The following is a 22,025-nucleotide window of genomic DNA, read 5'->3' on the forward strand; positions in this document are numbered from 1 at the left end:
GATTGACAATTGACTCAAAGGTGTGTAGCCGTCAGTCCGTTGTTCAATCACTGTCCTACTTCAACCCACCCGAGAGCACGATTTCTTGTCCCGTAAGATACCCCGTCTTCGCCATCCTTTTCACGTCATCAGTATACTTTACTGGCATGATATAGGTCTGCCACTTACATGACGGCGACGTTGGCGACCTCATCAGGCTGTCCAAGTCGATGGACTGGGATGCTGGCAGCAATTGCGAGACCCGGGTCTGAGGCCTTTAGCGCGTCTAGGTTGGTATCGCTTGTCCATGTTCTAGTCGGGGGTATCCGTCAGTAACTCAGTCTTCCCAAGGCAGTGTGTATACGCACGTAGACTTTGGTGTTGGAATCATATCTGTTGCGCCAATCATTGCAGGGAGGATCTGTACTCTCGTTAACATGATTGTCAACAGAGACAAGGTGATGACTTGCAGTGTTGACTGTTACACCCTCACCCGCGAGCAAGGTAGCCAAGTTCAAACCCATAGAGCTAGTGACTGTTAGCAAGATCACATCTCGTCAGGAGCAAACCAACATACGTGAGCGCCCCTTTTGTAGCAGCATAGTGACACCCATTGATGCCACCGCCTTTGCTTGCAATACTCCCCACGAGAATCACTCGTCCCCAAGACTGCGCCCTCATCCCAGGCAAACAGCTCTTTGTCACCACAAACTGACTTCGGGCGTTAACCTCCATCATCTCATCCCAGTTATCCTCTTCGATCTCTTGTACATCTCGAATCCGCTTGCCAAGGCCAGCATTAGCCACAAGGATGGATATGGCTTTATGCTTTGAGGACACTGTAGGGTTCTGGAATATGGCATCGACGAGACCGCGTGTTTGGTCGCGAGAGCTGAGGTCGGCTGAGACACATGGGAAGAGTTGGTCGGGGTGGACGGACTGGAGACTTTTGGAGAGGGCTTCAACTTTGTGCTATCAATGAGAGCTGTTAGTATGCGTCACAATCTCACTGTGTTGAAAGGATGAGTGTGTGCTACCAAGTTTGAGTTGCAATGAAGAACCACGTCGCAGCCCTCTGCGGCTAGAGCTCGAGCAATCGCGGAACCGATGCCTCCACTTCAAGTAATGATGTCAGTTTCTGATCCGAAACAATGGAGGCTAAGATAGCTTACCTGGCTCCAGTCACAAGGGCAAGACGCCCTTGTAGGCGGTTATCGACCTCTTGGATGTGATAAGTAGACATGGCGTCGGTGTGATAATGGCTCTTGCAACGCGGGATCGAGATAACAAGGATGATGCAGACCCTGGTTAGAAATGTCGGGCGAATAAATAATTAGCGGGCTGTCTTGGAGGAGGAGGTGCGGAGAAGGTGTTGGAGGAGCACACCAGGTGGGTGGGTTCGCATCGGAGGGAAGGCCGTGGCTGCATAACCCGACGTCGGAGGAGCCTAGTGAGAGCGGTAATGACAGCGCCGATCACGAGGGCATGCAGATTGTACGGAGATTGAAAGATGAGATCAGCAGGGTCAGTGATTGTGGATGTGTCCTCTTGGGCGTGGGTTTGAACAAGATCTTGCTACAAGATGCCGGCAGGGTTTCAAAGCAGGCAAGGCAGCCTTTGTTTAATCAAGGCAGATAATATTTAGAACAATTGACCAACATTGAATTGACACCAATCTATATGCATCTAAACCAATTTCCCTCAAGAGATCTAATACTACTTCTATGACCGCGCAATCTCAAACTCAGCCATGTACCAATTTTGAATAGCCTTGGTATCTCCAGTAATAGCGACAGTGTCATACCGCGACCTAGCCTCCTTGGCCGCAGTACCATTGTTGACCATGCGGCCAACCCACTTGCCGTGTCTCCGTCCCGCAGCAATGATCTTGTCAATAGCAGCCAGGAACTCGGGCTCGTCTCCCCGGGCGGGGACGTATCCCAGCAGGGACTGGGCCAGGTCGTTGGGACCGATAAAGACCATGTCCACGCCGGGGACCGCGCAGATCTCATCGACGTTCTCGACTCCTGCGCGAGTCTCTATTTGGATCATGGTAAGGATCGTCTCGTTGGCTGACTTCATGTACTCAGGGGTCGTGAGACCGTGGCCGATGGCGGGGAAGGCTGAGCCCTGGCCGCGAACACCCTGGGGAGGGAACTTGGAGGATTGGACAATCTGTCGGGCCTCCTCGGCGTTGTTGATCTGGGGAACCATGATACCGTGGGCGCCAGTGTCAAGAGCGCGCTTGATGATGTCGTGAGCGGGGCCGCGGATGCGGATGATGGGGGAGACTCCGAGAGCCGAGATGGCAGCTACAGAGTTGTGCATGGAGTCATCTCCAATGTGACCATGTTCACAGTCGAGGATGACACCGTCGAGACCAGTCAGGGCAACGATCTGGGCTTGGCGGACAGAGGGGATAGCCACAAAGGTCATCAGGGGGTATTCACCCGCCTTGATCTTGTTGAGGAACCTCAACCGAGGGTTCTCGATCTCGGTTGTGAGGGCAGTGGGATAGGTCTTTTGAGTCATGATGGATGAATAGAGTGAAATGATTGGTTGCTTTTTTCTTGTGGTTTGAAATGGGCTGATGATGATAAGGAGGGGGATGATGAGATGGTCTGTTCAGAAAACAAGGGTCTTTATGATTTCCAAGCCTCTCTTTTCTACTCGCCGAGATAAAGTCGTCATCTGGATAAACATGGCATCTATTCGCAGAGCATGCAGTATCTCGGTGATGGATGTTATCTTGGCCCCACTGGGAGGAGCTCCCCCCCGAGATGGCTGCACGATGAGCGCCGATCAGGGTTGCTTCCCTGCAGGCCATGGAACAACGCCTCCCTGCAAGCCATGAGCTCCTCCTCCGATAAGCCCAGCCAATGCGCTATCGCACCGCCAACCCCGGACCCCGGATTTTGGTAACGGCCGAATGGGGCTAGAGATCGTCGTTTTTGGGGCTCCTCCGAATCTTTTCTCTTCTCCCCCACCGCTTCCTATCATTCCAACCCGCGTTAAAAGGGACCCGTTAATCGGGAATGATATCGACAAATCAAGATCCTTTTGTAAAAGAGTCTCAATCATTCGTCGTCTTCCCTAGAGTTGGCAAGATAACGCCGAACTAGTGGGCGAGATAAGCGTTATCTCTTGACTCGTTGTCGATATATACCACGCTTGCCCGACGACAACTCACAACTCATTCTCACAACATCCTTCACCTTTTTAACATCTCTTTTATCCAACTACACTTGTCATCATGACGACTGCCACTCTGGAGGATGCCAAACGGCCTGCTTCGTCCCATGCCGAGGGCACCAGCGCCGCCTACCAGCGGATGCCAGAGTCCCTCCTTCACCTCAGCGAAGCTGAAGTGTCTGCCATGAACAAGAAGCTCGTTCGAAAAATCGATCTCATCATCCTTCCCATCATCGGTATCCTTTACATCCTCAACTACATCGATCGTCAGAACTTGGCCGCTGCCAAGCTTCAAGGCATCACCGAGGACCTCAACATGACGACCGAGCAATTCGCCACCTCCATCTCGATCCTCTTCGTCGGCTACCTTCCCTTCCAGATCCCTAGCAACCTCATCATCTCGAGGATTGCTCGACCGGGCTTGTATATCTGCTGCGCTGTTGTCATCTGGGGTTCCATCTCAGCCTGCACAGCTGCTGTCAAAAGCTACGGACAACTGTTGGCTGTTCGTGCCATCCTAGGTGTCTCTGAAGCTGTCTTCTTCCCTGGAGCCATCTACTACCTTTCTGCTTGGTACACCAAGACTGAGCTCGGAAAGCGTATCGCCAGTCTATACATTGCCCAGCAGGTCGGCAACGCGTTCGGTGGCCTCTTTGCGGCCGGAATCTTCCAGCTTGATGGTGCTCATGGTATTCGCGGCTGGCAGTGGCTTTTCATCATCGAAGGTTCTGCTACAGTTGGAATTGGTTTCATCTGCGCCTTTTTCATGCCCGAGTTCCCCTACAACAGCCGAATCCTCTCCCAGCTTGAGCGCGATCTCGCTGTCTGGCGTGTCGAGTCCGATGCTGGTGCAGCTGAAGGTACCGAAAAGGAGAGCACCCTCAAGGGCTTCACCAGTGCTCTTAAGGATCCCAAGCTTCTGCTTCTCATCCTCTGCAACATGCTTTCTCAGGCTCAGGGTTCCATCGCCAACTACTTCCCCACGCTTGTCGCGTCTCTCAACTTCAACCGAACCGTCAGTCTGCTTCTCACCGCACCTCCTTACGTCCTCGCCGGTGGCGTCTACTGGGTTCTCATGTGGTACTCTGACCGCAAGAACACGGCGTACCCCATCATCCTTGGATGCATTGCCATTGCGATTGGCATGTACATCATTCCCATGTCGACTCTCAACATTCCCGCCCGCTACTTTTCAATGATGATCTTGCCCTTTGCCTCGGTCGGTCCTCAGCTCGTCCTCTTCAAGACAATCAACCTCCATCTTGCACGACCCGTCACCAAGCGAGCGGCCGCTTCTGCCCTGGTCAATGCCATCGGCGGCACATCCAACATCTGGGCTTCATACCTCTACTACGCTCCTCCTCAGTTCTATGCCGCATTCGGCACTCTGATGGGCTGCGCTTTTCTGTTTGCTGGCACCATCACGTTTTACCGCTGGTTGGTGCTCCGAGAGAACAAGCGCCTGGATTCGGGTGACCCCGATCAAATTGCCAAGGTTGTCAAGGGCGGTGTCACCGAGGAGATGGTTCAGCTCGGCTGGCGCTACGAGATGTACTGATGATACGTATCGGAACAGGTCCCGGAGTGCTGGGTGTAGTAGGAATTCTCTTCTCTTCGTTAGACTATGTCAGTTTGTAAATTCGGACGGTCTTCCGTTACATAGGTTCTGGTTAGAACCAATAGTGTTGGATCAAAAACGCATAATGTGCCACTCTCAAAGTCGTGAATCCAATTGTCCAAATTCATGATGTCAAAGTCATCGGCCGAGGAACCGACGGAATACAGATTAGCGGTCCGGGTGCGGAGATAGGGACTAGAAACGATGCCGGTTTGGGGTTGCCACGGGGTCGCCACACCGCTGAGGAGCACCAGAGACACAAAGTTTGAGGGATATATATCGGACCGAAAGTTAAAGAAAGGGAGAATTGAATAGAGGATAAAGATTCTTGCATAGCACGCAAAGATACGCTATCAACAGACCCATCGATAGTGAAATTACTCAGCGTCCCTCGTGATAAGACGCTCCAAACAACGAATGACAAAAGGCGCGAAAAAGATAGGAGAACCACCGGAGTGGATCACCAGATAAGTCAAGGCTCCACTTTTAGATTGCGGGGAAGGAAAGCGAGTCGAATTATCTGGGGGAAAGGGAAAGCGTCACCTGCGCCTGTACAACCCGACCCGGTCGAGTCTCTCTCCGCCCGCATCTTCACCTGGAACAGACAACGATAAAAATGGCATCGCCGCACGCCGGGAATATCGCCCTCGCTTCCGCCATACCTGCTTCTCCCGCCGTCGAGAGGAGATCCTCCTATCAGCCATTCCAATGTCTTGTCTGCTCCAGTCGCTTCACCCGCCATGAGAACCTGAAGCGTCATGCTGCGCTTCACACGCGCTCCCCCAGCGAGGCCTCGCTCCCTTGCGAACTTTGCTCTGCCACCTTTTCGCGCCCCGATCTACGTCATCGCCACATGAAGCGAAAGCACATGGGTCATCTGGAGAAGCGCTCCAAGGGGAAGCGACAACGAGACCTGCAGGCGCCGACGCCGCCTTCGCAGGGGGGTGATGGGATATCTCAAGGCGACAAGGCCTCGTCTGCTTCGCCCGCGCAGAGCCACCAAGATGATTTGGAGATGGATAGCGGGATATGGCTTGATCAGAATGACCAGAACCCAGACGCAATCAACCTTGCCGTCGCGCCCTCCAGCACCGAAGGCGATCACACCCAGACCGTCGCCGCTCCATTGTCATTACCAACATCCATCGGCGATTCATCATGCATCACCTCCATCGTTCAAGGCTCGGCCGACCTGCAATTACTGGGTGCCGACTTTCTCGAGCACGCCAGCAATGCCCAGATGGATGCCGTCACCATCCCACACTCCGCTCCGTTTGGCACCAACATCCTCGGCTTCAGCTTCGACCAAGGCAGCCCCGAGAGGTTACTATACGGATCAATTGACATCACACAAGCACAGGAGGACTGGTCGCCCTCCGCCTCACAAATTGCACACGGCTGCCAACTCTTTTTTACGCACATCTCCCACTTCGTACCCTTCCTCCACCAACCCACCTTTGACGCCGCACACATCTCCAAGCACTTACTACTTAGCATACTCTGCATCGCCTACCAGTACGGCGAAGACCCAGATTGCGTTGGTCAACCGGGATCTGGAGTGAGCTTATCCGAGCGGTGCTTCCATCGAGCGCGTGCTGTCGTCCTCGCCGATGAGGACAAGACCGATGACCCGGCACACAATGTCTCCATGGTCCAGGCATACTTACTGCTCCAGATCTACGCCATGATGTATCTCTGTGGGAACAACTCAGCATATGCTCTCAAGACGCACTCCAAGATGATTTCGCTTGCCCGAGCCAGCGGACTGTCGCAACCGATACCGACGGAGCCAACGACGACCAAGGACCTCGACTCATTATGGCGGGAATTCATCAGAACCGAATCACATAAGCGGACGCTGTTTGCTGCCCATCAGATTGATACCTTGTGGTACCAGCTCTTGTCGATACCCCGCCAATTCTCACACTTGGAGATCAAGCACGAACTCCCATGTCCAGAAGACCACTGGACAGCGTCATCTTCGGTCGAATGGGCGCATCGGAAGCTGGTCGCGGGGAATTCTGGCACGTCGGTCCAATATCCGGATGCTGTTCGACGGTTCTTGTCAGGTGCAGATCTCAGCTCTCTCCCAGCATTCGACCCGTACGGCGCCATCAACATTACTCACTTTCTCGTCTCGAGCGCACAAGAAATCTCCGGTTGGTGTACAATGACGGGAATGCTCAGCACAGAACGACTCGAACCCTTACGGTCATCACTCCTGGCGCTTGGTCCTTTTATCCGTTCGAAACCAGAGTCGACAGACGTAGCGCATGTGGCATTGTGTGAAGCGACATGGGAGTCGGCCATGATTGAGGTGCAGATATGGTCTCCGTCGCATACCGGGGGTATCGTGGGAGGGAGCATGGATGCGGTGCTGCATCAGCTGAGCTACCTGGCGCCGTCTTGCGAGTTTCTGTGTGAATCCAATACTGCCAAGACAATACAGCCCCATGTCGACTGGTTCTTGCGCTATCTCGACGCGACAATTGAGCCAGACGCCGAGGCCCCGTGGATAACACTGTATGCGTACAAGGCGTTTATGATTGCCTGGCAGCTGGTTCGGGGGAGCATGTTGGGTTCAATGCAAGCTGTGGGGGTTGAGGATGGAGACGCTGAAGGAGCGCTGGCGTGGGCGAGAAAGGTGTTCGGTCGAAGGCAGCGGTGGCAGTTGGGCAAGATTATCATGGGATGCTTAGATTCATTACAGAAGTAGGTAACCACAGCTTAAATGTACAACACAAAGAACGAAAGACCAGAAATTTCGGTCGATTCATGTCACCGGCGAGCTCCCAGTGAAAAATACATGGGGGACGGGGTTCTCCGGGGTCTCCGAGGGGGTTTATCCTCCGATGGAGCCCAAGGAATGGCCTGATCGGTCGCAGGGGTGGGTTTGTGCCGGTACAGACATTGAGCTGGTGCATAACATGAGGTTTCTATGGACTTGTACCATACGTCACGAGCACTTGACAATGATCCCTCGGGCGTCTGACAGAGCCGGAAAACGTAAAAAGAGAAGGGGAGACAAAAAGGTTCGGCGTTAGTGAGACACCTCAGCCAACGATTGAAAAGCAAAAATATGAGGTCCTACCCGGGTTCGAACCGGGGTCTTCGGAAGGCTTTTTGAAAGTAATCAAAATCCGACGTCATAACCACTAAACAATAGGACCCTTACTAAGCTTGTGATATGCAACAGCACAATTTTTGGTTTATCAAGGCTTGCGCGCAATTAATATGGTACAGGTTAGTACGCACCCCTTCGTGAGAGCAGCAATGTCTGTTTATTCTAGTAACTTCAGGATAGGGCTGTATTTCTTCTAATATTAGATGGTAGAGACCTCTGCATCTCTTCTTTCTCTGTCAATGAGTTGAGATCCCATAACAGACTACTTCCTCTTTCAATGACGATATATCGAACAGGACAGGGGAGCCATGGTGCACCGATAGCCAACTGTATCCTCGAACCACACAAGACAAGAAACCTTTTAGTCGCGAAAGAGTCCGCAAGGCTAATGTTTTTTTCGCTAAAGAGACATGATGGCAACATAAATAGTTATGCGGGACGCTTTATGACGCTTGTGACGAAAAACATTGATGCATTCATTTCTATCTATCTTTTATATCCGTTTCCAACACTCTAAGCCTGAGCGATGCACTCAATCTCGATAACAGTACCATCACCAGGGGGAAGAGCCTGGAGGCAAGATCGCGAGGGCATGGGCTTGGGAAGGAACTCGATGTACACCTCGTTCATGGCGGCGAAATCCTTCATGTCGGCAAGGTAGACGTTGTACTTGACAACCTGCTCAAGGGAAGATCCCGAAAGCTCGAGGACCTCCTTGAGGTTCTGAAGAACAGTTCTCTGGAATCAAGTCAGTGATTTGCTCAAAAGCTGATCAATTGTAAGACGTACCGTGGCCTGCTTAATCTCTCCGGTGGCAGTCTGTCCAGCACAGAACACAAGACCCGGGACCTTGGTAGCGGGGCCTGTCAACGTTAGTGACCCGTCAAGAGAGCCAAGACACACTCCGACTTACAGTTGTGGGGCTTGGGGGGGAACTTCTCGCTGGAAATGAGTTGGCGCGACATGGTTGCTGAGGAAAAGGGTGTGAAAGTGTGGAAGGTGGTACGATGAATGCGTGATAATGGTAAGATGGTCTAGAATGCTTGATGCTGAACAGGAAGAGTATCCCTTGTCTCTTCTATCGCTTTTTTAAGTCTCAATCGGTCGACTACCGATTGGATCTTGTGGCTTATCTCGGAGGAGCTCAGCGGGCCCGTGGTCTGGGGTCCGGGAGGAGCTCCTCCCATCCTCCGGGGCCCGGGAGGCACTAACCGCTTCTGGCAGGTATGGGCAAGATCATCGGCGGAGGGAGGAGGAGAGATTGCGGAGGGGGCGATAGATAGCGGCGGAGGAGATACATGACAGACATTGGGGGAGGAGGTTGGTTGGCATTGGAGGAGGAGCAAAAGCAACGCGTCGGAGCTGGTATTGGGTGCCGATCGATGTGGTAGAGGAGTTGGCACGCGACCGGTCAGCTGGAAACACCGGATCTCTGGCTTACACCCTTTCTTTGCTTCGTTTGGTGGCGGAGCTCGAATCCGAAGAGCCGGCTAGACTTGAAGCCTTTGACGGCTTGTCTAATTCCGTCTCTAGCTCATAGATGTATAAGAAGAACGCGATTCAACCATCTTATCTCTAGCATCAAACAAACCAACCATCCATCCACACCTCTTCTATCAATTCCACAAGTCTAAGCAGCAATGGCTCCCGCCGCACCCTTCAACCCCCCCGCCGCCGACCTCCCCGGCAAGCCCTCTGTTCCTCAATGGGTTCCCCCTCCGGTAACACAGGAGAAGGAGAACTTTGCAGAGCTCACGAGCATTGACCTCTCGTTGCTTGACTCGGAGGATCCTGCTGTCGTTGAGGACTTGATCAAGCAGGTCAAGCGGGCTATCCGCGATGATGGCTTCTTGTTTCTTGAGAACTATGGTATCTCGCTAGAGCAGGTATGTGGCAGAGCATTGGGCAAGAGTTCGTGACGATTGACAAGGTATAGCTCCACCGTCAATTCTCTATTGCGCAGTACATGTACCACAACATCACCGAGGAGGACAAGGAACGTCTGCTCTTCCACCCCGAGACCGGCGTCTGGTCCGGCTACAAGCATCCCTACGGCTTCAAGGTACACACCCCGCCTACCTACACCCACCAACCATCACTAACAATCTTCTTCTCCAGCGCGAGCGTGGTCCCCCTGATGGTATCGAACAGTTCAACTGGTACAAGCCCGACTGGGAGGACGTCAACGGCCGGGTCCCCAAGTGCCTCCACCCTTTCATGGACGAGATCGAGGCCTTTGCCAACTACCTCACAAAGTCGGTCAACCGCCGCCTCCTCACCCTCTTCTCCCGCGTCCTCGAGCTCCCCGACGACTACCTCTGGGACAATGTCCAGTCCCACGGCAGCCCGACCGGCGAGGGATATTTCCGCCACGCTCTGTTCCGCCCCGTGCAAAAGACTACCGAGGAGGCTTCCAAGGGTCTGCGCATGCATGGACACACAGACTTTGGCTTGACAACTCTGTTGTTCTCGGTGCCTATTTCGTGTCTTCAAATTTGGGGTCGTGATGAGAAGTGGTACTATGTTCCTTACAAGCCTGGTGCTCTCGTCATCAACATTGGTGATACTCTCGAGATTGTTTCTGGTGGTCACTTCAAGGCTACTCGTCACCGAGTCTTCAAGCCTCCGATTGACCAGCGCCAGCAAGAGCGTCTCTCTCTCGTCCTTTTCAACAGCTCCGTCGGTGACCTCCGCATGACACCCGCCAAAGGTAAGCCACCCAATGCTCCCTAGCATATCCTACATACTAACGTAGCCTCCAGATTCTCCACTCATCCAGCGCGAGGGCTGCGTCGAAGACCAAGGCGTCTACTCCGAGTTCAAGAAGCGCACATCGCAGGGCCAGCTCGTCCCTACAAACCGTCAATGGCGCGAGATCCAGATCTCTACGTGTACGGATCCCACGGATACTGTGCGCAACCGGGTCGGTGCTGATCAGGTTCTGATCGATGGCAAGCTTATGCATCAGCGAGAGTACATGGGCGTCAAGGTTGTTCTGCCTGTTTAAGCGACATGGGAGGGAGAAAAGAATATGCATCAAAGAGGAACTTGCATCATGTACGCGACATTTTGAGTTGTTAGCTATTGCGTAGTTTAGTGTTTATGGATATGACAACGTTTAAGTATATATCTGTCCCTGGTGTTTAACAATGATTAGTGATGATCCGTTGCTCATACACTTGGTCAGCTTTTTCACCTCTTTCCATACCCTAGGGATAGGTCAAGCCAGCTCATCAATGACAACACGGACGTCAGCACAACAAAGCCATCATAGCCAAATGCCTTTCAACGCAGCACCAGCATTCATCAAGCGTCGCAGATACACCACACCTCCACGAGGCGTGGCGCATCAACTCCTAAGCTCAGGGCTGTTATAACCTTAAGAGAACTTCTACAAAGCACAGTCCTAAGACAGCAATAGCTTCATGAGAAGGCCATAGGGAATTTATCTGCTGAAGGTTTTGCACACATTGCCACGTTTGTAAACTATAATGTCCGACTGTGTCTCTAAGAATGAAGAAGCTACTTATTCAACGACTTTAATGGGATACATGGTATTTCGTTTCTACAAGATAGTTATATTTAACAAGAAAAATGACTATCAAGCCTTCGCTCTTGGCTCCCCACAGCACCTAGAGCTATTTCCGCCTCAGTAATCATCAATGACCCTCGGGAGCCATACACCCGAGTTCCAAACAAGATCAAGCTTTACTTGCCAAGTACACTAAGGGCTGACATGTTCCACTGTCTCGGCCTGCTTCTCCGTCCCGTCAACAAAGGCGCTCGGCTCAATCTTTCCACCAAGGGACCTCTCCACATCCAAACGCCCCTCTCTGGCGAGTTCCTTTTGCATTTCTCGAGCAACTTCCACCGCGTTCTCTCCACGAGCAAAGATGTAGTCAACCTCTTCCAAGGCAAGGTTCGAGGTTTCGGGATAGAAGAAGTAGATAATGGGGATAAAGACGAGGTTGGTGGCCATGAAGATCAAGTAGGCCTTCCACTTGAGACGGTTGATGATGATGGGAGTGATCATGACCTAATTTCTATCATCAGCTTCTACTAGTCTTAAAAGGGACGTGTCTCAAATACTTACAACCGTAAAGTTCCAGAGCCAGTTTGAGCTCACTCCGATTGCCGTTCCTCTGGTTCGAGCATGAAGAGGAAGAATCTCGGGCACATAGACCCAAGGAACACAGTTCATACTAGCTCCAAAGACGAGCATATAAGTGAAGAAGAAGGCGATCGATCCAGAGGCAAATGCCTTTCCCCTGGCAGTGTCGTCCGCTTGAGACAGGAGAGCAGAAACCATGAGCATCGAGACACAAAGTCCTGCTGACCCCCACATCATTGTTGACCGACGACCCATACGGTCAAGGGCCAAAGAGGGAAGGAGCGAGCCGATCGGAAACATGAGTTGGATGCATCCAGCGATGATCTGGGCGAGCCGGTGTTCAAGACCAACATTGTCGGTCAAGACAGCTTCACGAAGTTAGAAAGAGCTTCATACGCAACACAGCGGGTCGCACTTACTCAAAATGAAATATACGACCAAATTTATGCCTCCCATTTGATTCATAAACTGCACGAACCAAGCGAGAAAGACTCGATATCGTGTGCTGACTTTGTCGTTGCGAAAGGTGGACGCCCACGAAGCACTTCCCTCGGCCTCGGCCTCCATGGAAAGAGCCGCTTCGATGGCATTGACCTCTCGGAGAATATCCGGGTGGTCAACAGGTTTATCATAGACGGCTGACAACACATCGATGGCCTCTTCCCTGTTGCCGTGGTTGAGGAGCCAACGTGGTGACTCTGGGATACCAAAGACGACCACGATAACCCACAAGGCAAAGACGGCTTGGAAGGCGAGGGGCCATCGCCATGCGAATGCGCCTCCAACGTAGCTAAAGGCAAAGTCCCACCAGTAGGCAAAGGCGATGCCGATGCCGACGAACATGACTTCAGCAGACACGAGCCGGCCTCTCTTTGTGCCTTCACAAAGCTCAGATTGGTACCTAGGATGATAAGCAAACTTGGCCTGGTTTGTTTCAAAGTATACTCACATCGGGACGGTGGATGTCTTGAGACCAGTTCCAACACCAGTAACAATTCTTCCCACGATCAAATGCCCACGAGTAAAAGCAGTAGTCTGCAAAGCAGCACCAACGAGAATCCATCCCATAGCAAGCCAAATCGTCCGTCGTCTACCAAGCTTCTCGCCAACGAAAAAGTTGGCAAAGCAGCCCACCAGACAACCGAGATTGTAGCTTGACGTGATGAAACCGGTCAGGGTATCGCCGGGGTGGTTGAACTGCCTCAGCCAGTCTTCGTTTTCAAGAATACCACCAAAAACCCCTTGGTCGTATCCGTAGAGAATAAAGGCGCAGAGACAGCATGATGTCACTGCGAGTTGCAGCTTTTTGCCACGGCCGAACCAGGTCCGCATCTTGAGTGGTTAACTTGGTGTTGATTATGTCTCAATAGCAGAGTGACGATCCTGCAGCAGACTGAGCTGATTTATATAAAATTACCTCAATATAAAAAATTCTTCATGTATACAAGCTCATGGTTTCGGAAACATGCCGGACGAGTTTGGGGAACATGGAGGCCCCGGAGATCGGCATGGAAAGGCTGGGGAAGGGAACCCGTTCCCTGCTCCATGTGGGGAACCAACCAAGGTCATCACAGCATGAGTGGCGCTTGCAACTTCTACCCTGGGGAAGCTGTCAGACGGGTGTTACATCACCTGCCGAATAAGGGAAGATGAAGCATCCGGATCATCAGGTCAGGAACGAGAGAGGTAGGTTTAACCTTCGGTGTTCGTGATTCGGTGTTAGTTGATGGTTGAACCTTGTAAATGCTCAGGCAGCCATTTAACCTTCCCCACAACCCCGTATGCGAACGCGTCATAATGATCCTCATTCTAGGGAACTTGAGTCAGTTATTACCCCAAGTTACTGCTCAGTGGCAGGAGTTTCATAGAACACTATACGACACTGTGGGCTAAGTAGGATCGGAGATATAGAATATTATACACTATGCTCGCTTAAAGGATGCAATAACTAGAAATAAGATTAGAGATCTTATCCTTGTCTTTCTTAAGGGCAAATTCTTTTTATTTAAATTATTAAATTAAATTATTAAGTTATATATTAATCTTAATATTTTAAAGCTTGTATTTAATATTAATATCTAAATCTTATTATAAGTATTTTTATACTTTTATAAAACTTACAAATTTTCTAAGTAAAATTATTTTAATTACCTTCTAAGTTATTAGAAAAGGTCTAATCTAATACTAACATCCTTATAATTTAGGTAGACGTCGCGAATCCAAGTTAACCTTATATGCCTCTTCTAGCATTTCTTCCCATGTGTTATCCTTTTCACTAAGCCTTTCCTTAATATTAAAGTAAAGCCGTGGAACTCTAGGATCAATAGCCTCATTAAAGAACTTCTGCACAAGGGCTCGTATAGTGAGCACAACTCGGGCCATCCCTATTGCCAGTCAGTTCTAGTTCGCACTTCGAGCCGCTACAACACCCACCATGTCCAGTGTAGCCGACAGAAGCGTATTGGCCCGCTCGTCCAGGGACCTCTCCGACGAACGGGAAGCCGTCAGCAGTGAACCCCATGATGCCAGACCAGACGAAGCGGGGTGTTGACTGGTCGCCCCATCCTCTCATGTGGTTAATAGGAAAACGCAGCAGCGCACGGACAACCTCAGGGGTCGTAGTTGAATCGTCTGAGTTCCCGACGGGCCCAAGAAGCTTTCTCTTGTGTGCAAGATCGCGGCCCCCGAAAATTAGCGGCTTACCATCAACAGGCCGCTGGATCATGTAATCAAAATCTTCGCCCCATTGGACTCCGGCTGTATGTTCCAGGGGGTTGTCGTCGAGCTCCTGGCTCGGCTCGATGGCGACAACATTGCCTTTGACAGGAACAACCTTGCTTGCCAGCTCGGGGAGTAGATGTGACACATACCCATTCGTAGCGTGAAAGATGGTATCACAAGTTATGTCGCCCTTACTGGTTCTTATTCGCCACTTACCCTCTGCCGCTGGAAAGATTTCCAGGACCGGCGTGTGAGTGAAGAGCTGCAGCCCATTGTCGACTGCCTTCTCCGTCAGGCCAGCCGCCAGCTTGTAGGGCCATAGGCTACATGCAGGGTATGTTACCGCCCCGAAGACACCAGTGAATCGATACCTCTAAGGGGTCTCAGTCAGCAGACAATCCTCCCGAAGCAATCTCCATCATCGGGCCGTCACCTTTTCAGCCTCAACCTTATCGTAGGCCTTGATCTCGGTCAAGTCCCCACCGGCTTCAGCATAGAGCTTTAGAGACTTTTGGGCATCATCCCACGCTTTGCTGGTCATGAAGAAGTCGACTGACTGGGTTTGCACCAAGTCTACAGCCTCCCCAAGGCCTTGCTGTGTGATGAGCTTGATCGACTCTCTCATGTTATCGAGCTCGAAACGGCACAGCGACTTTGCCACGACACTGCCGTAGCGTTGTTGGTAAGCCGCAAAGTTCTTGTAGCAGTCTGGCTTTATGTGGCCACCTAAGCAACCATATGAGCAACCTTGTCTGAGGGTCCTAGCCGAGTTTCACCGAGGACGAGGTGGGCTTCACTGCTCTTGATGTGTCTGCACTTACCGTTGCGACCAGTGGCACCGCTAGCAAGACTGCGAGCCTCCAACATCACAAGCGGCCTATCTTGCCCATATGAGCGTCTTGTGAGGAGTTCATGTGCGATCAGCGATCCAGAGATGCCAGACCCAATAACGACCGTGTCTGCAACTTGTGGAAGCGTCTCCCTTCTGCATGATGGTTAGGCTGGCATTCCGGCCAGGAATCACAAAATCGCAACTCACGAGCAAAAGTTCTGGAGTTTTGAATGCGGCTGGCTCAACCAGTAAGAAGAGGTTGGGTTACCAACCGGTAGTGGTGTTGGACGTGGAGCCATGCTTGTCAATCATATGGGTGGAATCGATGTGCAAAGAAATTGGTGTGTGGGGTGGAGAACAGAGGGAGCTTGTCATGACAGTAAATATACCAAGTGCTCGATTCTTTGTTCTCTTCAAGCCTGAGGCGGCATTGGCTTTGCCGAGGCGACATGCCGTGGCCACTGACTGGGGATAAGGGGGAAAGAGGAGCGCTGTAAGTGCCTCAGGCATGCATGGAGTTGGAGACATTTGCCGTCGGGGGTTTTTATTTCCCGTCGGGGATTTTTCTTGACCATCTCAATGTGTCTAGTATTAAACTCGAGTAGGAAACGGGCCAAAATGAACTCGGTCATTGTCACCCAAACCCTTGCTGACCTTTGCCCATCTCAACAAGCAATCGACCATGGCCACCTGGATGGAAATGGAGCAGTTTGCTGCTCAGATCCGCGCCAAGGATTTCCCGGGCTTTGACAACTTTACGGCGCCATCTCCTGCTGACTTTGATGAGGGCCAGAGCTACTGGATTAAAGAATATCCGATTGAGCAGGAAGATGAATATCGACGGGCCGCGCTTCCAGAAGAGGTTGATGTCGTCGTAATCGGCTCCGGCATCACCGGCGCCGCCGCCCTGTACCAGCTGGCCAAGAGGGCACCCATCCTCAGGGTCGCGTTGCTCGAAGCCCGTGGCATCTGCACTGGCGCAACAGGCCGCAACGGCGGACATCTTTGCAGGCCCGAGGCCTACGACATTCGGCGGCTTGCCGAGGTCCACGGCCGCGAGGAGGCGGTTCGGCTGCGCCAGCTGCCTCCGCGCAACAGAGACATGCTGCTCAAGGCTATCAATGAGCTTGGACTTGAAGAAAAGGTCGATCTCCGGGCTACGGGGACGGCGGCAGTGTTTGGGTCCGCCGAGGAGAGAGAAGAGTATAAAAAGGACTTGGAGTTCGCCAGACAGGCTGGCATGGAATGCGAGGGTGACCTCTGGACACCTGAGCAGGTCCTCAAGGTATGGCCGCCACTCTATGTCTTGTTCCACTGTCTGCAGCCATTTTAACGATCAAATTCATTTTGTAGAAACTGCGTCTGGCTCCGGACAAGGCCCAATATGGCGCAGCCCACATGGCAAAGTCTGGGAGTATCTTCCCACGTAAGCTTGTGGACAACCTCATCCGTCATGCCCAGTCACAGATGCCAAACCTCTCCGTCCACTCTTACAACCCTGTCAAGTCGGTTCAAAAGGACACCGAAACTTCACCAGAGAGAAATCCCAGGTACAACGTTATCACTGAACGGGGCACGATCCGGTCCCGAACTGTAATCCACGCCACCAACGCCTACGCCAGCCATCTCATTCCCTCTTTAGTCGGCGAGAAAGGTGTCTTTGGCTGCAAAGCAGATGTCCTCGCTGTCCAGCCCAACTGTGACCCGACGGCATCGTCGACCTTGGAGGGCGGCCTCGGCCACGACTTGTTCTGGCACTGGGCGATCCAGAGACCGCAGAATGGCCCGTTCATCTACGGCTGGTCGGGCGTCGAGAGGCTCCTCGACTACGACGACAGCGTCACCCTACCAGCCGACGACCCATCTCGGGCCTACATATTTGAGTGGCTCCAGGAGTCATTCCCCAACAACTTCAAGTCACTCCAGTGGGACAAGGATGTCTTGTACGCCTGGTCCGGCGTCCAAGCGTACACAATGGACGGAACCAGCCAGGTCGGACATCCTACGAAAGACAGCCCGGGGGAGTTCATGTCGGTCGGCCACAATGGTGAGGGTATGGGCAGGTGTTTTGCTTGTTCCACGGTTGTGGTGGACAAGCTGCTGCATTACTTGCAAGGTGGAAGGGAGCCCTGGTCTCCCCCTGAGTGGTTCCCGAGGTCATTCTTGAGAAATGTCGAGTGAAGCAACTAGAGCATATAGAACATGTTGGCTTAATTTCATTCTCAAGATCAGCAACAGCTACATGAACCTACTATACCTGTAGCTGCAGAAGGTTAATAACGTCGAGGCTTGTTACAGCATTGCGTTTTAAAGGTGTTGGTGTGTTGACTTATGTGTTTTGTGATATTGTGGCTGATGCTCTTCGTAGTTTCATCAAGAATTAGCGGCAGCTATTCTATTCTAAATAGCCGACTATTGATTGCCGATTATTCATGGAGTATTTAACATCTAAATGCTCTTCTACGACCAAGTTCCTTCTACTTGCGAAAAGTGTCAGATTGAATTTGGTAGTAGTTAGCCCCATACCAGCTTGTACTTGAGGACAGCATGCATTTGTGCATTACTGCTTCTTTTTTCTCACTTTACTGTTGCTGACTGACTAAAACAATGGCCAACACGCTACACCATCATCTACACCATGTAATCTACTCCCCTCCCAAGTGCCGAATCAACTGCCCTCAAACATGCAAGGACTTTTTCTTCCGTCAATCGTTGGCCCAGAACCTGGAGGCAAACAGCCCCGTTCTCGCAAGAGCTCAGAGAATCTAGATAGGTCAGTAGGTTACCAAAGACAAGGGTTTATCCGCTCTAGACTCACATTTCTCCCAGTTTCTGCGATCCCACGACGACAAGAACGGGATATCCCTGGCTGGAGCCGTGGCAGGATCCATCGCAGGATCGACTCGGCCCACTGGGATCGTTGCGCAGGTCCAGTCAAGAATATTTGAAATGGCTTCGTACAAGAAATACTCCATGGACCCATGTGGCGGAGCGACATGGCCACCTGACGGGAGGATAAAGACATCTACAGGCTTCCCGCTCCTGGTGCGGGTGCTGGTCTGGCGCCACCTATCGAGGAGTTCTTGGCGCAAGCTGAAGACTGTTTTGCCCCGTTCCAGCAATTCGGGGGCCGTCAAGGCCTCTTGCGGCATCGACAAGCCCATTTCTTCGATCATTGGCTCAGAAAGGATTGTCACAATGTCCATCAACGGCTTCGAGCCAGCGGCTGAGAAGATGTCCTGGGCCGTTTCCCACATTCTCTCAGTGCCGTCAAACAGCTCCAAGTCAATGACATCGAACCCCGAGTCCATCAGAGCGGTTTTGACTTGTTGAATGCACCGCTGTATTGGGGGGTGTGGGAGGACAACCCCGTCGTGGGCAACAAATCCGAAGCTGAGCTCCTTCGACGTGGCTTGTCTGATAAAAGAGTCGTAAAGCATCTGATTCCATGGCATGGGGACGCAGAAAGAGTCCCAATCCCATGGGTTTAGTGAGAGAACCGTCCGGGTGTAAACTTCCAGGCCATCAATGGAGCGGCAGAGAGGTCCAGCAACGCCATTGATCAGGTAGGAAGGGCTGGTGTACTTGGCCGAGTGCAGAGGAAGACGGCCGTGCGACGGGCATAGACCGTAGATGCCATTGAAGTTGGCTGGAGTGCGTATCGAGCCAGCAATATCCGTGCCAATACCCAGAGGGCTGCCCCCGAGGGCAATAAGCGAGCCCTCTCCGCCGCTAGAGCCCCCTGCTGATAGATTGAGGTTGTCTGGTGTTGAAGTCCGACCATAAAGGAAGTTGACGCATTCGCCTGACATGAGAGACTGGGGCACGTTTGTTTTGCAATAAAAGACAGCCCCGGCGGCCGTAAGCCGCTTGACAAGCTCGTCCGAGTCGTCTTTGATGTTGTCTGCTAGCGCAATATAGCCTATAGTGGTCGCATGCCCTTGGATGTTGATGACGTCCTTGAGGCTAATAGGCAGGCCATGCAGAGGGCCGATAGGCTGTCCCGTACGACGCAAGTAGTCATCGAGTTCCCTAGCCCTCTGCAGGCCTTCCAACAGAAACATATCCGAGATTGGGTTCGTGAGGTGGTGCGCCATGACAGCGCGCGCAGCAAACGCCAGAAGTACCTCTTCTGCAGACCATTGCCCCGAAGAGAGATTCCGGATCAGGCGGCTAGGGATCGAGTCTGTGATCTGACCTTGTCGCGGTGTGAGGTCGCCAGATATCCTGGGCCATCCTCTGACATTGTCAACAAAACTTGGCGGCAGGCTTGGAAAGGATTTGCCGATGGACAACTTTGCAGCCGCTGCGATGGCCTTTGAGCGTTGATCCTGTTTCCTCCTGGCCACTTTCGTCCATTCAGGGAGTGTGGCTGTTGTTGTGACCTCTTCGAGAACTGCGATAGTCATTGTCATTTTTGAAACTGCAAGATTGCCAAGGGGCTATAGCCGTGATTGCGAGAAGGGCCAGGGCATAAGAAGGGTCTAAAAGCCATGGATGGCCTTTGAGATCCCGGATAGCCAAGATCCATGGGCCCTGGCCTCCAAGATGCAGCTTGACTAAAAATGTCCCGGCGGGATATTATCGCCAGAGCTCCCCGCATGAACCTTCAATCTAACGACGACATAACTGGAGCCCTGAAGCTTGCGGATTAAATTTCCGGTCACACCACTCTACGGAACGTCAGTCAACAGGATTCTGGGGTGATCGCCACGTCTCCTCCTAGTTAATCTCGTACTAGTTAAGCTCGTGGCGGTTGAGCTCCATCACGGTAATTAAGTAACACAACCTCATATTCACCGTAGACCAGATGTACCCCGCATAATCATGGTTGGCGCCGGTTCCAACCCCTTGATAGCATCATACAAGTTGTCGAGCGCTGACTTGGAATACGTAGTGCATCATTGTCGTCAGACTGATAGGTCTTGAGATAAAAAGTCAACGCGTCTCGCAGTACGCTGCATCTATGAGCTACAACCCATCCTCATCCCTGTCCTTACATCATGATGCTGCGAATCACGACTCTTCTCGCTCTGTTCCCCACCGTCTTCGGGGCCAGGCTTCCTTCCACCGCCAACTGCACTGGTGAATGTCAGACAGCTTATGAGACAGCATATGATTTCGACTCCAGCGGATGGGTAGTCGACGACCTTGCCGACGATCCCTTCTGGCAAGCCCCAACCAATCTCACCAATGTAGTCCCTGGCGACCTCCTCAAATGGGAGACGCTTAGTGCTGAAGCTGTGGGTACCAACTGGACCATCCCGGGCGGAACATCTCTGTCGCGACTTGTCTACGTCACTGAAGACATTGACGGCGATCCTCTGCCTGCTACTGCCTTTGTGCTTCTCCCTTTTGCACAGCCCAAGTCGGGGGGAAAGCTTCGAACTGTTCTATGGGCACATGGCACAGCCGGTACAGCTGCAGTCTGTGCCCCTTCCAATCACCACAGCCTCTACTACGAATGGTCCGCCCCCTACGCATACGTCCAAGCCGGGTATGCTGTCATTGCCCCCGATTACACCGGGCTTGGTATCAAGATCCCCCAGGGTTTCATGTACGAGGCCGGATGGTCCCATGCTGCTGATGCAGCCTACAGCCTCGTCGCCGCAAGAAAGGTCATTGGAGAGTGGCTCTCGGACGAATGGGTCGCCATCGGCCAAAGCGAAGGCGGCCTAACCACGTGGCGGCTCAACGAGAGACTTGCAACACCGGATTCCAAGGCCCTGAAAAAGGCTGGAAATCTGATTGGCGTTGTATCCATTGCTCCAGCTCTTCGACCCATTGACCTTTTGGAAACCTTCTCTGATGAACCATCACTGTTTGGCATAACGGCTCTTCTGTCATCCTACATCATGCGATCCATATCCGGCCTGTACTCCGACTTTCGGCTTGAACGCTACTTGACGCAAGCGGGCCTAGAACTGGCTAAATACGCCGGCGAGAATGGCTGCTCGCTATCTGGTCTCTCAGTCTTCGCCGGCTTGACCAAGGAGAGCTTCTTCAAGAACGTGGATTGGAAAAGGGACCCCGCCGTTGTCGAGTGGAGAAAGAAGTATAACGGTGAAGGACGAACATCCAAGATTGCCGCGCCGTTGCTGGTCGTCCAAGGTGATGCCGACCTTGCGGTTCCAGCAGCTTTCACAAAGGAGGACCTGAAGGGAATTCGCGCCGCCAACCCAAGGTCTTCCATCCGATACTACGAATATAAAGCTCTGGATCATGACCTGGTGACTGGTAGTGCCCAGAAGGACTATCTCGCGTGGGTCAAGGACCGCTTCGATGGTGTCAAGGCCAATCCCGGGTTTTTCACATCCACCATCTCTAATCTCACGAGCGCTTTCTATCCAATGATGAGAGTTTACGACGCAAAGTCTTATGGGGAGCCAGGCGTCTAGTTTGCTTTGAGGCTTGCAGGCGTGGAGCAATGATGCAGTAGCCGACAAGC

The 22,025-nt window shown here is 52.2% G+C and overlaps 11 protein-coding genes across 11 annotated transcripts; 5 read left to right on the plus strand and 6 right to left on the minus strand.

Moving 5' to 3' along the window:
• Positions 1–55: 55 nt before the first annotated feature.
• Positions 56–1,222, minus strand: NCS57_01222300 (uncharacterized protein; the record flags this gene model as incomplete). Its single annotated transcript, XM_053061900.1, has 7 exons — positions 56–116; positions 169–291; positions 348–400; positions 459–507; positions 557–951; positions 1,017–1,095; positions 1,152–1,222. The coding sequence occupies 7 exons, from the start codon at positions 1,220–1,222 to the stop codon at positions 56–58; spliced, it is 831 nt and encodes a 276-aa protein (XP_052908428.1).
• A 479-nt stretch (positions 1,223–1,701) lies between these two features.
• NCS57_01222400 (uncharacterized protein) lies at positions 1,702–2,511 on the minus strand (the record flags this gene model as incomplete). The annotated part of the gene is made up of 1 exon (XM_053061901.1): positions 1,702–2,511. One exon carries the CDS (start codon positions 2,509–2,511, stop codon positions 1,702–1,704), a length of 810 nt encoding a protein of 269 aa, XP_052908429.1.
• Positions 2,512–3,232: 721 nt separating this feature from the next.
• Positions 3,233–4,729, plus strand: NCS57_01222500 (MFS domain-containing protein; the record flags this gene model as incomplete). The annotated part of the gene is made up of 1 exon (XM_053061902.1): positions 3,233–4,729. The coding sequence occupies one exon, from the start codon at positions 3,233–3,235 to the stop codon at positions 4,727–4,729; it is 1,497 nt and encodes a 498-aa protein (XP_052908430.1).
• A 628-nt stretch (positions 4,730–5,357) lies between these two features.
• Positions 5,358–7,505, plus strand: NCS57_01222600 (uncharacterized protein; the record flags this gene model as incomplete). The annotated part of the gene is made up of 1 exon (XM_053061903.1): positions 5,358–7,505. Exon 1 carries the CDS (start codon positions 5,406–5,408, stop codon positions 7,503–7,505), a length of 2,100 nt encoding a protein of 699 aa, XP_052908431.1. The 5' UTR covers positions 5,358–5,405.
• A 921-nt stretch (positions 7,506–8,426) lies between these two features.
• On the minus strand, positions 8,427–8,878 carry NCS57_01222700 (uncharacterized protein; the record flags this gene model as incomplete). The annotated part of the gene is made up of 3 exons (XM_053061904.1): positions 8,427–8,651; positions 8,703–8,776; positions 8,827–8,878. 3 exons carry the CDS (start codon positions 8,876–8,878, stop codon positions 8,427–8,429), a joined length of 351 nt encoding a protein of 116 aa, XP_052908432.1.
• Positions 8,879–9,553: 675 nt separating this feature from the next.
• NCS57_01222800 (Fe2OG dioxygenase domain-containing protein) lies at positions 9,554–10,920 on the plus strand (the record flags this gene model as incomplete). Its single annotated transcript, XM_053061905.1, has 4 exons — positions 9,554–9,799; positions 9,850–9,975; positions 10,032–10,623; positions 10,676–10,920. 4 exons carry the CDS (start codon positions 9,554–9,556, stop codon positions 10,918–10,920), a joined length of 1,209 nt encoding a protein of 402 aa, XP_052908433.1.
• Positions 10,921–11,637: 717 nt separating this feature from the next.
• NCS57_01222900 (MFS domain-containing protein) lies at positions 11,638–13,356 on the minus strand (the record flags this gene model as incomplete). The annotated part of the gene is made up of 4 exons (XM_053061906.1): positions 11,638–11,949; positions 12,007–12,392; positions 12,444–12,925; positions 12,974–13,356. 4 exons carry the CDS (start codon positions 13,354–13,356, stop codon positions 11,638–11,640), a joined length of 1,563 nt encoding a protein of 520 aa, XP_052908434.1.
• An 861-nt stretch (positions 13,357–14,217) lies between these two features.
• NCS57_01223000 (FAD dependent oxidoreductase) lies at positions 14,218–15,876 on the minus strand (the record flags this gene model as incomplete). The annotated part of the gene is made up of 5 exons (XM_053061907.1): positions 14,218–14,408; positions 14,458–15,118; positions 15,179–15,471; positions 15,567–15,730; positions 15,785–15,876. The coding sequence occupies 5 exons, from the start codon at positions 15,874–15,876 to the stop codon at positions 14,218–14,220; spliced, it is 1,401 nt and encodes a 466-aa protein (XP_052908435.1).
• A 383-nt stretch (positions 15,877–16,259) lies between these two features.
• NCS57_01223100 (FAD dependent oxidoreductase) lies at positions 16,260–17,758 on the plus strand (the record flags this gene model as incomplete). The annotated part of the gene is made up of 2 exons (XM_053061908.1): positions 16,260–16,862; positions 16,931–17,758. The coding sequence occupies 2 exons, from the start codon at positions 16,260–16,262 to the stop codon at positions 17,756–17,758; spliced, it is 1,431 nt and encodes a 476-aa protein (XP_052908436.1).
• A 450-nt stretch (positions 17,759–18,208) lies between these two features.
• NCS57_01223200 (Amidase) lies at positions 18,209–19,992 on the minus strand (the record flags this gene model as incomplete). The annotated part of the gene is made up of 2 exons (XM_053061909.1): positions 18,209–18,342; positions 18,396–19,992. 2 exons carry the CDS (start codon positions 19,990–19,992, stop codon positions 18,209–18,211), a joined length of 1,731 nt encoding a protein of 576 aa, XP_052908437.1.
• Positions 19,993–20,580: 588 nt separating this feature from the next.
• Positions 20,581–21,975, plus strand: NCS57_01223300 (uncharacterized protein; the record flags this gene model as incomplete). Its single annotated transcript, XM_053061910.1, has 1 exon — positions 20,581–21,975. One exon carries the CDS (start codon positions 20,581–20,583, stop codon positions 21,973–21,975), a length of 1,395 nt encoding a protein of 464 aa, XP_052908438.1.
• Positions 21,976–22,025: the final 50 nt, after the last annotated feature.

Source organism: Fusarium keratoplasticum, chromosome 10 (assembly GCF_025433545.1).
Source record: "Fusarium keratoplasticum isolate Fu6.1 chromosome 10, whole genome shotgun sequence".
Taxonomy (NCBI): domain Eukaryota; kingdom Fungi; phylum Ascomycota; class Sordariomycetes; order Hypocreales; family Nectriaceae; genus Fusarium; species Fusarium keratoplasticum.